At 33.2% G+C, this 13,991-nt stretch overlaps 1 protein-coding gene across 5 annotated transcripts in view; it reads right to left on the bottom strand.

Annotated features, from left to right (window-relative positions):
* Positions 1–13,991, bottom strand: part of CSNK1A1 (casein kinase 1 alpha 1) — a 52,701-nt gene that overhangs the window by 5,873 nt on the left and 32,837 nt on the right. For 2 of the 5 annotated variants that reach the window (XR_012473777.1, XR_012473779.1), the window contains 5 exons: positions 13,400–13,478; positions 11,008–11,082; positions 9,383–9,489; positions 6,363–6,511; positions 129–578 (listed from right to left, as the gene is read on the bottom strand). Coding sequence is in view for 2 of the 5 variants with exons in the window: in XM_074212664.1 (XP_074068765.1) it covers positions 6,363–6,511; positions 9,383–9,489; positions 11,008–11,082; positions 13,400–13,478 (410 nt within the window). In the remaining 3 variants the exon portion in view is untranslated. Of the gene's footprint in view, positions 1–128; positions 6,512–9,382; positions 9,490–11,007; positions 11,083–13,399; positions 13,479–13,991 lie in introns of all 5 variants that reach the window. The other 3 variants (XR_012473778.1, XM_074212664.1, XM_074212665.1) reach the window with 3 other exon arrangements.

The raw sequence follows: 13,991 nt of genomic DNA, 5'->3' as shown, positions 1-13,991 counted from the left end.
CAGATACAACATTTCACTTAGTTCAAAAGAAACACAATAAAACTTAACTTAAATGCTTTCAAAGTTTTAATATAAACAAAGGTCACAATTTTAGAGATGTGTGAATTTGTTTTATTTGAAAGTAATACCTGTTATACTGACTCCTCTCCCAAATGTAAGATACTGCATTATAGACTGTTGTATTGATTCCTCTCCCAATTGGAAGCTATTCCACATCATCGAGTTACAGCAACATCATACTCCAGTTAGTTATTCACAAGGGCCTTCTCACTTGATAGATACTCAGAAATATAGCCAATGCCAAGAGCATGAAAGATTAAATAAGTTTTCGAAAAGATGAAGTTCAAATCACAATAGAATCTTTGTCATTTATCTTCTTTCTTGATCATTTATTTTTAGTTCTTTACAATCCAGGTTTATTGTTCAATATTCCAAGATTCCAGTAGGCAGTCACAGTTCTTCTGGCATCTCATCAAAATCGATGAATTTTATCCTGTGTTGATTAGCATCTCCAGGCACGGTACATGATCATGATCTTCGCCCATGATTTACACTATGCTGAGTAACCAGACATGTTCCTAGCAGTAATTGGTGAAGTCAGAAAAAGTTATGCTAGACAAAAACTGAAGCTGAAGTACAGTAAACAATGGAGGGTAAGAAAAGAAACTGGTAAGGTAGGCATGATGAAATAGCATCACCCTATTTATTTTGAATGCCAACATTAATCCAATGTAGAAAAAGATCATCTCAAGCCCAACTATTATTACATAATGGCATTGCTATATAGACTATTACAGTATTTAGCACAAATGCTAAGCATATTTAAGTATTAGACTGAAAAATCTAGAATCATACTTCCTATGTGTAGGTTTTTCACACTTGCAACATTACTTAGAATATATTTTTGCCTTTTCTATCAAAAGATACTCTGGTATTACTTTATAGTATAATACAGACTCATCAAATAAATTATATTCTTTCATGCTTCATTCTAGAATCCAACTGAAATACAAACACACACACACACACACACACACACACACACACACACACACACCCTCTTTAAAAAAGGCCATCTAGTTGAACCTTTCAACCACAGCAGGGATTTTCTTTATCATCATATAGCCTGTGATGACACTTCACTACACATTCCATTTTTAACAGCTTGAATATATCTTTACAGCTTATATCTGATAGCTCTCTATCTACAGGTTCAATTCTGCTCTCTGAAACTAAGACAGTCTATTTTCTCTTTCATATGACAATTCTTCACACAGTTCAAATTATATACATTCTCTCTAGTCTCTTCACCCACATTCTGACCCCATGCACTCTTCTTCTATGTCAAAACATTCCCACACTTCAACAGAATTTCATACCCTCTTCCAGACATATCTTGTCTATATCCCTCTTGAAAATCAATACTGTAGCATCAAAAGAGAGCATTAGCTACCCTCACTTAAACTTCTATCAATTCATCTGAAAAGTGCATTCTCATTTTGACAGTTATATTGCATAGCTAAACTTATAGTAAGCCTGCAGAAAACACAAACTCCAAATTCAATTTCATATCAATGGCTTTTAAGCTAGGTTTCTCTTAACCTATATCTGTAAGACAGATTTTTTTTAACCTAAATTTCAAGATTATATTTACACCTATCAAATTTCAGGTTGCTAAGTTTCCAGTCATTACTCAAGTCTGTTGAGACATTTTCAAATCCAGACTGTCATTGAGCATATTACCTGTTCCTTCTAGATTTTAAGCTTCAAACTTAAATGAGTATTTCATCAATGTTGTCATCCAAGTTGTTGATATAAAAATGTTGAACAAAGTCCTACCTGTGACATACACCAAAATACAGGATGTCCCCAAAAGTTAAGTTTTGGTTTCTAGAACACCTTGTATGTTTTTTTTTTAATAACTTTATAAGTTCTATGCAGATTTTTTCTGAAAATTATTTCTAAGTGCTCTTGGCAACACCATTTCATATATTTAATTAGGCACTCATTGTTAAATGTTAGTGTACATCAAAATTAAAGTTAACCCCTCATATAGTTCTCACAGATCAAAAGTTCTGGTAGATACAATCATTTCTTGATTAGCAAAATTGAATCAGCATACTCCAACATAAAGACAAAAGTTTTATTTGTTTCTAAAGTATTCTCTAAATTTTCCCTGTCCAGTTTCATGGGGGGGGGGGGGGGGGAGAGAATGAACTATTTGAGCCTATAAAATTAAATGAACAGTTTTATGCTTCTAATCATTAAACCCTTATTTTACTCAGGTTAACTGGAAATAATCTCTTAAATTTTTCCCCTTCCTTTAGTAAACTCAAGTACTAAAAAAAAAATTCACTTTTTGTGGAGTAGATGTGCTAAGAGAAAAAATGAGTATGATAACTGACTAAAAAAAGTATTTCTATTTCTTCAGTATCTTTATTAGGTGAAAGGCACCATAGGCAGCTTCACTTCACTATTCAGACACAGTATTAGGATGTAACAAACCACCACTCCTGACTTACAGAAGGAGAAATGATGAAGGAGAAATGATGGCTAAGGAACTAAGGAGGAAAAGGAAAGGGATGGACAGTTGACTGTAGAGTATTCAGACAAAAGAAAACTTAATTTAGTCATATTTGTAAAAATACTTGTGCACTTGAGGTTCTGCCATACTGGTTAATGTTCCAAAATAGGAAAATACAAAGGCAACTACACTAAGGGAAAACATTTTTCCCCCCTACAAATAAGGGAATAAATAATTAAGATATAGGAAGTTATGATTGGTTTGATCCAAAGGTTATATAACCTTTAAAGATCAATTTTGAAGACTGATAAGGTTTTGTATAAGCATAACCTAACAACTTTCTGACAAGTCAGGCAAATTTCAGTAGCTAGGAAATAAATAATATTCACTATTGCCAGTACTGCAAGAATATTCAGAGCTTTAAGTTATTTTTAACTAGCCTATATTCATTTTGATTTATAACAATTCAACTTTATGTGAAAAAATATTTTTGAAACCAAGAATAATACCAATTGCCAAACAGATATATGACTAAAAAGTCCCCAATTTACATGGTCTCAAAAATTCTATGAAAATATTATAGAGAAAAGACAATCTTTAGTAGTAGTTATTTCCAAATACCCCAATTTTTTTTGACTAACTACAATGGCAAAAGCTCATGTAATGCCAATAAAGGAGTCAACCCATAGAAATTACTACATGTCAGCACCTGGCATACAAGAGATTCTCCACTAATAGTCACTGACCATTTGGGAGGCGGGGAAATTTTGATTACAAGAAATAATTTACATCAAGACCAACTATTTTTTCCCCTGGACTGTCTCTGAAAGGGCAGTCAATGAAATATGAGCTCCTTCAGTTTAAATATAAACCTTCAGTTTAAATATAAAACCTGGAGCAGTTAGGTGGGCATGGATAGAATACCAGTCTTGAATTCAGGCAGAGCTGAATTCAAATTCAGCCTCAGACACTTGATACCAGCTGTGTGACCTTGGGCAGTAACTTAAACTCCATGGACTCACAAAAATAAAAAATAAAAAATCCCTTACTTTATAAACAAATCTTCATGACCATCTTTTTTTAAGGTGAAGTATAAATTTGTCAGAAACTAGCAAACCCTACTAAAATTTTTTTTTACAAAAGTTTCTGAGAAAAATTCCCATTACAGAGAAATTTTTAACAATTTTTATACTTTGTAAAGAAAATACAGATTCAATATATCCAGAATATTTTCTTTGAGATTTGGAATAAGTGCTTACTTCTGCTCATTTATTAAAAAAAAAAACATGCTGTATTTAACATAGAAAGGACATTAGATACATGGTCTGAAAAAGACAGAAGCAGGACCAATTCCGTAATAACTAGAGTTGTCCAAAAATGGACTTGTATAATAGTTCCCTGTCACTAGAAGTGCAATGGTATAATACTGTTTACTTAATTATTTCAATAATAAATTATTTTATTTGTAAGGAAAATTACACCACAGCTGCCCATTCTAATAATCCATAACTCATGGACATTAGTTATGTCCTTCAATAACACTGGAACAATTAGCATTAATCTAATAACTGGCCTGCATAATAAGACTTAAAATGAAATCTATTAGCAGGACACACCAGGCAAGCAGCGAATATTTGCTATTCTTTCCAGTCATGAACTATTTCTTCAAATCTGCACTATTATTTGTAGAAACAAATATGGAAGGTAATGCATCAATTTCTAAGAATCTCAAAATAAGAAAAGAACTCAAGAGGCCTTCTAGTCCAACATTCCAATAAATCCAAGAACCACAGCTCTGTATCACATCTACTGACAGGCAGTCACTGGCTTGAGCACTTCTAGTGATAGGAGACACTAAAGTTCAGAAGACAAGGCATTCCAATTTTTAAAAGCTATAGAGAATTAAACCAAGTATTTCTGTCACAAGATGGCTAGTCCTTTAGGTATTTGAAGGCAAGGATTAAAGTTCCACTTGTTTTATCTTTTCTGGGGTATATATCCCTAGTTCTTTAAATTAATTCTGGTAGCTCTCCTCTGATCACCATTCTAATGACAAATTAGAAATAAATCCTATTCTGAATTTTAAAAGGGTAATTATTTAACATTAACAAAGTTAGAGGCACCTAGGTGGCTCAGTGGATAGAGCAGCCAGCCACAGACACTTAATAATTACCTAGCTGTGTGACCTTGGGCAAGCCACCTAATCCCACTGCCTTGAAAAACAAAAAAAGAAACAAAGTGATGACCACTGGTTTAAATATTAATTTTCCTGAGAAACAATTCTGGTCATAATCAAACTCTACCAGTTTCTACTATTTCAATTCATTTTTGGCTCCTCTCCCCCCCCCCCCCCCCAAGAACCTATTTTTGGTCCCATTAAGTAACATGTGCTGGTTTTACTCTGATTTGCGATTGAATTTTCTATTACCTACAAAAAACAAATTCAAAAGTCATTTTTTTATGCCACAGAAAAAAAATCAAATCTAGCTCAGGGATAAAATAAATTCTTCTGCTAACATTTTGTTCTCCTTTATAATTGTGGATGAACTTTTTGGTTAACCCAACCTTAACACTTATCAACTCTAATAACTTCATTAAGAATTTGTCGAGTACTTCGATTATTAGCTGTTGAGGTGAGGACATCAATAAATTATGACTTCTGAAACTAACTGAGAAATAAGATCTTTTATCTTTTGACTTGAAAGTTGGTTGTTATAAAAAGTTTTAAACAGACTACAGACCAAGGGCAAACTGAAGACTATATTCAAACTAGCTCATACAGCAATGAAAACATAACCAAAAAAATAAAATAAATCACATTCCATCACCATTTCCAGGATTGTCGAGGAAAATTTCCAGTATACCCCCAAGGAAGAAAGAAGGCATGGAAGGGAGATCTCAAGGCAGCTGACACATTGAGTGCAAATTGCCATAAAATCTCCATTCCGTGAAAATAAAGTAGTAGCTAAAGAGAAGATGACATCAGTAATGCAGCAGCCCCTTACCCCATTAAAAGAAACACCTTCAAGATGCAAGTTCTTAATATAAAGGAAGCGCACAATGAGCCTCTAAAACTTGCTTATTTTCTTTAAAATCCTGAAGCTGAAATTTCCCAAATATTTAGAATTAACAAAAGATAATTGATATATTATGAATAAGTATAATTCAACTCCTCCATTGTTTAAATATCTACTTCAGTAAAATTGTTTGTAACTAAGAGGCATATGAATGAGCATTCACAGTAATGCCACCTTTTCACCAAGTGAAAGATAATCATTCCTACAATTTTCAACATTTACTGTCACATTACCATGCAAAGAAAAAAAATCTTAACACTGTTAGTTTAAAAATACCATGGCTAACCAAATCCATTCCTAAAAGGCAGGGAAGAAAAAAAAAAATCAACAAGTGTTAGGTCTAGGATTTTGGACTGAATAAATTCATTGATCACATTCCCAACACCAATTCATGGTTCTTGTTTGGAAAGGGGGTTAATGCATGAGTAAAAAGATGCAGTTGTTAAAAATGACCCAACATCCCAAGAGAAATGATATAAATATACACACATATATGAGAAAATATATATACATATATATATATGGACACACATACACACACATATATATATATATACATATATATATGAACAAGGACATTTTGGGTTTAAAGTTAGTAGTCAAATTTTCCAAGGACGTCTGATTTTTTTTTAAATCGAGCCAAATGTGTGTGTGTATTTTAAACCACCTCCTTGATCTAACACTGTTATAAATTATTGACTGACCCAAATTGTGTGTTCAAATTTTTTCCCTGTAACGTCACTTGGTTCTTGGCTACTAACCTTTCATGTTACTCTTGGTTTTGTCAGTTTGCTTGCCTGTGGGGGTTTGGGCCTGCTGACCCTGCCCACTGGAAGAGGCTGCCTGCTGGGCTGCTTTCTGCTTTAACATTGTCCAATCAAATGTGTAGTCATACTGGTGGTTCAGAGTCCTAGGGGGGAAAAATAACTCCCTTTATACCAATACCAATAATACCAATTGGTATACCAATATACCAACAGTTACTTGGTAACGTACACACAAATAAAAAAAAAACAAAAAAACCCCACCACTCAGATAAAAACAATTCATATAACAATCTATCTTCTTAAGAGCAGATAAAAATTCTCTTTATGATATACATCTCTATGTAGAGAACTGATGGTCACAGAGAGCATATTGAAGCAATTTCACCTCCCCCCTTTTCCCCTGCCTTCCCTCCCCCCTTGATATGGTTGACTCAGAAATGTTTATGCATGACTACATTTTATACACGACTTCTTATATAGAGCAAAAATCACATTTCTTGCCTTCTCAGTGTGTGGGGGAGGGATGGAAGGAGGAAGAAGTTGTAAGTGAATATAAAAATAAAATAAAAAATTTTAAATGAAATTAAGATAAAATTCATCAAGGTGTTTTTTATTCCTGGAAATTAGTTCAAAACTAATCTGGAGATCTCATCCTCTCTTTAGATATTAAAGTACTTTTTTTTTTGCAAGGCAAATGGGGTTAAAGTGGCTTGCCCAAGGCCACACAGCTAGGTAATTATTAAGTGTCTTGAGACCGGATTTGAACCCAGGTACTCCTGACTCCAAGGCAGGTGCTTTATCCACTATGCCACCTAGCCGCCCCTTATTCTTAAAAGTGTTTTATTCTGCTAGTCTTATAATAGTTCAGTTTTCTTTATACTTCCTCTAAAAAAAAAAAACTTGGCAAATAACAAAAAACCCCAAGTCCTTAAACTGCTATTCGTGAATGTGAATGAAAATATACATGTGTATAAATGTTTAATATATGTTTTGAAATGTTTACATACACATACCAGTGTAGGATCAAAGTCGATAACAATATATAGTACCCCAATATCCCTAGAAAAAATATCATTCAATATTGAAATATTGAGGGGGTGAGAAGAAGTAGGAGATATAATGGCAGTTAAAAAAACAATGTCTCAAGACAAGCATTTTATAAGATTGAAAAATCAAAAAAATACAGGCAGAGTAGAAATATACTAGCTAGCATTTGTATAGTACTTGCTACTTTATCTAGTGCTTAATATATTTTTTTTAAATAGAAGAAACCTGTGAGGTAGTAGTTAATGCAGGTATTTAAATCTAATTTACTGATGAGCAAAAAGCTTTAAGTAATTTTAATTTGTCACAAAGCTAGTAAATTCCAGGGTAGGACTTCTTAAACTCAGCTCTTCTAAATCTAAATTCAGTGATTACATCACAGATGTATCCCACAAATTGGGATTATAAACTGTATTTTTAGAACAAGATGCCTATGAGGAAAGACATTCATACTACCTTGGAACATGACAGGATGGATTTTGAGGTTTATTAGAGAAACAAGTAATGTCAGTGAAAGAACATTTTCTCTTTAATTAAAAGATAGTCTGGCCATTGGCAACTTATTCTTTTACCTTAAGATATGAAAATTCTTCTACCTTTAAGATATGAAATCAGAGCAATAAAATTTGTGTATGTATGTGAAACCATTCCAAATATCTTTCCATGATATATTTATTTAACCCTTAAACATTAAAAAAGCAAAAAAACCTATAGGTCAAATCTCAAAACTCAAACTCACACTAAGCCTACATTTTGTCATGCAGTGTATCATTGACAATTTACTCACATGCTTGTGGTTCTCCTTTTGTCAATTTAGTTTGTTTGCATGCACAAGCACACAAGACCCACACACGCGCGCTCGCATGAGACTCACGAGACACACCCACGCACACCATCCCTCTTCATTTGAAAAATGGGAAATCAAGTAGTATGATAAAGTATATAGTGAGAACATAGCTAGAATGAACACCTGGACTCAGATAAAACCCTAAGGACTATGAGAAAATTCCTTGGAGGAAAGAAACACGGCAGGGCCTTGAGATCCACAATTCTCTTCTGCTCCATGAATAGATTTTGTTTTCGAAAGTCAAGTTAATCTGTTACAAATTTGTACCATGTTTCTACCATCAATTCTCATGGCCTTGGGAAAAAGCAGCAGCCAATAGAATCCAAGTAAACATCTTTTAAGTCTTTAGTGTAGTCCTACAGTTTATAATTATGTTCTTTTCCGATGGCTTAGAAATTAACAGTAACAATAACAAAAAGAACTTACATTTATAAAGCATTTATGTGCCAGGCAAACTGTGTGCACTTTTCAATTACGGTAGCTATAGGTCTTCCCTCAAAGCTAATAAATGAACTTCAAACAGATAACTAGGTTAGAAATTTAGTGCTTGTTTAAATAAAAGTCTGACACAGTCCACTCCCTCAAGAGTCTACTATACATACCAAACAAAAGACCTAAAGCTTTATTCCATAAGTACTGAAAAATGTCATTATCATTTACAATCATTACATTAGAAAAGCTTTATGGTTAACAAGACACTGTGGCAATAATCCCATATGAGGAATTAATCTAAAGAGGTACAGGGAGCAGATATTTAAGAAGGATAATTTGCCTAAAGGTTAACAACTAATAGGATTATAACACAAGTTTCCTCTGTCCCAAATCTATGCACTACACTATTTTATACTGCCTCTCAATTTCCTTTCAAATTGATTTTCTCCAGACCTTGGGAAATCACCATTATCATTTAAATAGATTTATAAAGTTCTTTACAATTGATCCACATCATAACCTTGAGAGATACAGTATAGATCTAAGACACTCATTATAAAATAAGACAAGTAAATGCTTAGATAACTTTTAGTTCATTCTGCCATAAGAGTGTAAGTAAAAGGAAAGGCTGAAGTAACATTATGATGCAATTTGGGTAGAATGCTTTATATTCCACAATTTCAAAACTGACCTGAAAAGAATACGAAATAGTTGCCTCAGATACATATAATCTGGTGCTTCTTCAAAGCGTAGTCCACGACAATAGTTTAGATACATGGCAAATTCTGCTGGAAATCCCTTTGGATCAAGAATGAAAATTAGTCAAGGAAACATACTTCATGCTTAATAGAAAACAAATATAATATATAAATATGTATGTATGTATGTATGACAAAAAAATAATTAAGCAGGAGGCTGTGCTTACTATTTCAAAACGTAGAAAAAAACCAAATGCTCTAAAAACTTGATTTGCCTGCACTGTGTAACCAGTATCATGTTTCCTTTCTCACTAGTTCCTAACACTAATTTCTCAACAACAATTTGGGGTGGAGGGAAGAATCAAACTTCTGGCCCACATGAGAAACCTGCTACCCACTGCTAAAATGTACTTATACATATAGGTTTAGGGCAAATTAATGTTTCTAATATTTGATGAATATATTTCCCCTTCTATTTGGATTTTGCAAATTCTTGTCTTTCAAGAATCTGAAAGAAAAGGAATGCATATAAATAACTGTTTTTCCTAGCATATTACCATAAATACCAAAAAGCACTCAAATGTTTTTTTTTGATGATACAGCAGTAAGGTGAGATAGCAAATGAAAAGGTAAAGGTATGCAAAATTTTAGTTCTCTAGCATATTTTTCATTTTCAAAGTAAACTTGTTGATTTAGGAAACCAAAAATAGATACATAATATTATCTCCAGAAAATACACATGCAACACAAACATTTTATTAGGTCTACTTCTCTAACATAATGAATTCCTTTACAACATACAGCACAACCTACATTCCCTGAATCAAAGGTATATAGTTGTTACACAAATCTTTATATTTCAGGCAGCATTTTTATATGATACTTCAACTATTTAGCAATTCTATGAGCATACAAAGCAAAATATGAGAGGATGAGATATTTAAAGAGGTTTATTCCTTTTCTAATCTCATTCCCTTCAGATAAAACTGAGTTTGAATTTCTTAGAAATTAAAGTAGAAATCAATTCTGTCTAACTCATGTCTTTTTACTGTCTATATTTCTTTCTTCTGATAAATATGCCTGCCAACAAAAAATACACTGGATCTTTTCTTTTTAAGTTAAATCATCCATTGCTTTGGAGAATCTTATCAGAAGAGCTTACATCCTAAGAGCTTTTCAATGTCCATCTTTACCTTTTTAAAATGACCTTTTCCTTAACCCTATACCATTAGGAATTAGCCTAAACGGACTATAATATATTGAAATCACAGACTATCTTTAATATCACCCACAACTGAACAATCTACTGGAAATTCAATTTAAAAATACTGTGGCAAAGGGCGGCTAGGTGGCACAATGGATAGAGTACCGGCCCTGGATTCAGGAGGACCTGAGTTCAAATCCAGTCTCAGACTTAATTATTACCTAGCTGTGTGACCTTGGGCAAGTCACTTAACCTCATTGCCTTGCAAAAAGAAAAAAAAATACCATGGCAATAACATAAAGCAAATTCTTAAAGGTAACTGACCACTCTAAGAGCACATTCAAGTTTAACACTTGTCATAAATTGTTTTTCTTTGAATGCTAATCTACAAATTCATCCATTACATCCTCTTACCTTACATAAAACTTCAACAGGAGTGGACATCTTCTTTTCACTAATTTTTTCATACTTTTGTTTCTTTGTTGCAGCCTATGAAACATAAAAAACACAGTATGGTCAATAACAAACTATCAAGGGGCACAGCCAATAGGGATTTTTTTAAAAAATGCAAATGAATAAAGTTCTTAATAGTTTAGCCTAATGACCTATATTCAGTTTTGAAACTTTTATAAAGCCTAAATTCTCAAAAGAGCACATAAAAAGGACTTCTCTGATAGGTCATACAAAAGTGCAAGTTTTCATGAATGTACTGAATGTACCTGTTATCCAATCTAGTGGGGGCTATCAATGGTTATAGGTCTGTACCTATTAATTTGCCTAAGTTGTGAGGAGAAAGAGTAGGGGAAGTCTATCTCAGTCAGAAAATTATCCATAAAGTTCCTTTTTATTTTTTTTTAAAGGTTTTTGCAAGGCAATGGGGCTAAATGGCTTGCCCAAGGCCACACAGCTAGGTAATTAAGTGCCTGAGGCTGCATATGAACTCAGGTCCTCCCCTCATAAAAAGCTTTTAAAATATACCAAACACTGCAAATTGTCCAGCTGAGTTTCCCATGGGGAAATCTCATGATCGGCACAATCCCTAAGCAATAGCTGAACTTCATATATCATAGGCAAGCAATCTTTCTATTCATAAATAATTTCCTTTTCTCCCATGAAATTGAGGAATAGGGAGAGAGAGGATAGAAAGAAGACAAGACTTGTTTCCATCAGATATTGTTTATTTGATCCTTGGCAAATATCTCAGATCCTCAGTATCCTATGTAACTCTAAGAAAGCAGAGTTACAAAAGAATTGACATTATTGCAAGGTGCTTCCTAACCCTTTCACTCACCAGGGAAATAACAGATATTTATACCCCAGAAGACTTCAATCTGAAGGAGGAGAAACTATGGTTCTACTATAGAATTAATTTAATATTTTAGAACCACCCAGAAACATGGTGGAAAAAGGGAGAGACAGCAACAAAACTATTGTCTTAATTTAGTGTAATTTAATATTGCCTAATGGTTTTTTCCTTACAAAGCAAAATATTTTGTCCAATACAAAAGTTATAGAAAAATCATAACTTGTTGAAAGTTTTTCTCAATGCTCACTAATTAAAATTAAACTAAAATAAAGCAAGCCAATATTTAGGGGAAGTGTGTGTGTTTGTTAATTCATTTTTTTAAAAAGTCAAATAGTAAGATTTTTACTTATTAGAAAATACAAGTACTCTCAAAGAAGTACTAACTATGTTTCTTTAAACAGAAAGCAAGCTTATTTTTCAGTGCACAACAGACCAACATTTTAAAATGGATAGTATATAGCAGTGTATAAAGAGTTTATAGTTTGAAAGACATTAGGTCAACTTCCAGCATGATCATTTACTAGATATGTGAATGGGAGCAAAAGGTATTTGGAAACTCTGAGCCTAATCTTCTTCACCTACAAAATAACATCAACCTCAAGGGACTGCTTTGAAATTTAAATGCAATAAAAAAAATTAAGATTTAAATATATAAACATATATTTTACTATATTTTATATATTATATATACGTGTGTGTGTGTTAAAATAACAGTCTGTAAATTGTGAAATACTAGAGAGATTACCTTAGCTCATATATTCCCACCCAAATGAAGTAATAGTAACAGGTTTTAGTCCGACAATGAGAAAGTCACAAGCTTCTAGATGGATCCCTGATAAAAGTTAAGTGTGGGAAGTGGAAAGGGAGGTGTTGTTAGGAGTCCACACTCATAGTTTAGGGGAACAACAACCTGGAGAAAACGTGGGCCTGGCAAGAGCACCACCAAAACAGGTGAGTCAGTCTACAGAGTTGGCAAAGTACAGTACAAAAGGCAGCATGGATTAGAATTAGTGAAACTTCTGACTACATCCCTTCAAATGCTGGTGGGAAGATGCCCACAATGATGAGTATAAATCTCTTCAGATTATCAGAAAAGGAACTGTTAAGGAAGAAAGTTCTTCCATCCTTGCTCATACCCAACAGCAACTGCCATTAAAGAACAAATAAACCCTGAAAGTCCTGGGATTCCTTATATTCTCAACCCTGCAAAACTCTATTTCCCCCCAATTAAGTTAATTAAGACAGTTTCATCTATGTTCCTACATTATAAAAAAACAAGTCCTCACAGTACAGGAGTCCTTTAACCTATTACTTTGTGTCATGGATCTCACTGACATTCTGGTGAAATCTATCGACTCATCAAAATAATATTTTAAAATGCATAAAATAAAATATATTGTAAAAGAAGTCAATTATATTAAAATACAGTTGTTATGATTTTAAAAATAAGCTTAAAGACCTCAGGTTAAGAGGCCTTGCCTAGCAGGAGTATTGACCTACCTTTAATCCTTGCCAGGGCAGGCTGGTCCTATTAAAATACATCAACACATATCCTAGAGACTCCATATCATCACGACGACTAAAGAAGAGGGAAAAGAATTTTAGGAATTGTTTGTGTATCTATGTGCATATGTGTGTGCATACATACACACATTCTATTTTAAAAAGAAAACCTTTGTAAATTGGCATGATAAACTAAGAAATTCAAAAAGATGAATACCAGGTTTTTTTTTAAAACAAATGATTAGATTATAAATGGAGCAAATGCTAAGAATGTTTAGTCAATGAACTACAACTTTTCACAATGCTTGAGAACTTTAAGAAAAGCAAAACAATTTAGATAAGCATCAACTTTATTGGAAGTTGAAGCACCAAGTACCATAGCAATTCTAAAAACTTTACAGAAGATAGTAAAATCAGAACTTATGTGTGCTTAGTAGCCTAGCAGGGAAAAAAGCATGAATTACATTTTTACAGCTAACAGTATAACAGTAAAGCTAGAGTATAAGTGAGAATGCTTACAAAAATTTCCTAAGAAGTGGGGGAAGGAAGATTGGGAGAAAAATTGTAAAACTCAAATAAAATCTTTAAT

This window comes from Macrotis lagotis, chromosome 1 (assembly GCF_037893015.1).
Source record: "Macrotis lagotis isolate mMagLag1 chromosome 1, bilby.v1.9.chrom.fasta, whole genome shotgun sequence".
Lineage (NCBI taxonomy): Eukaryota > Metazoa > Chordata > Mammalia > Peramelemorphia > Peramelidae > Macrotis > Macrotis lagotis.
The sequence above is the reverse complement of the archived record's forward strand: the minus strand, read 5'-3'. Positions and strand labels throughout refer to the sequence as shown.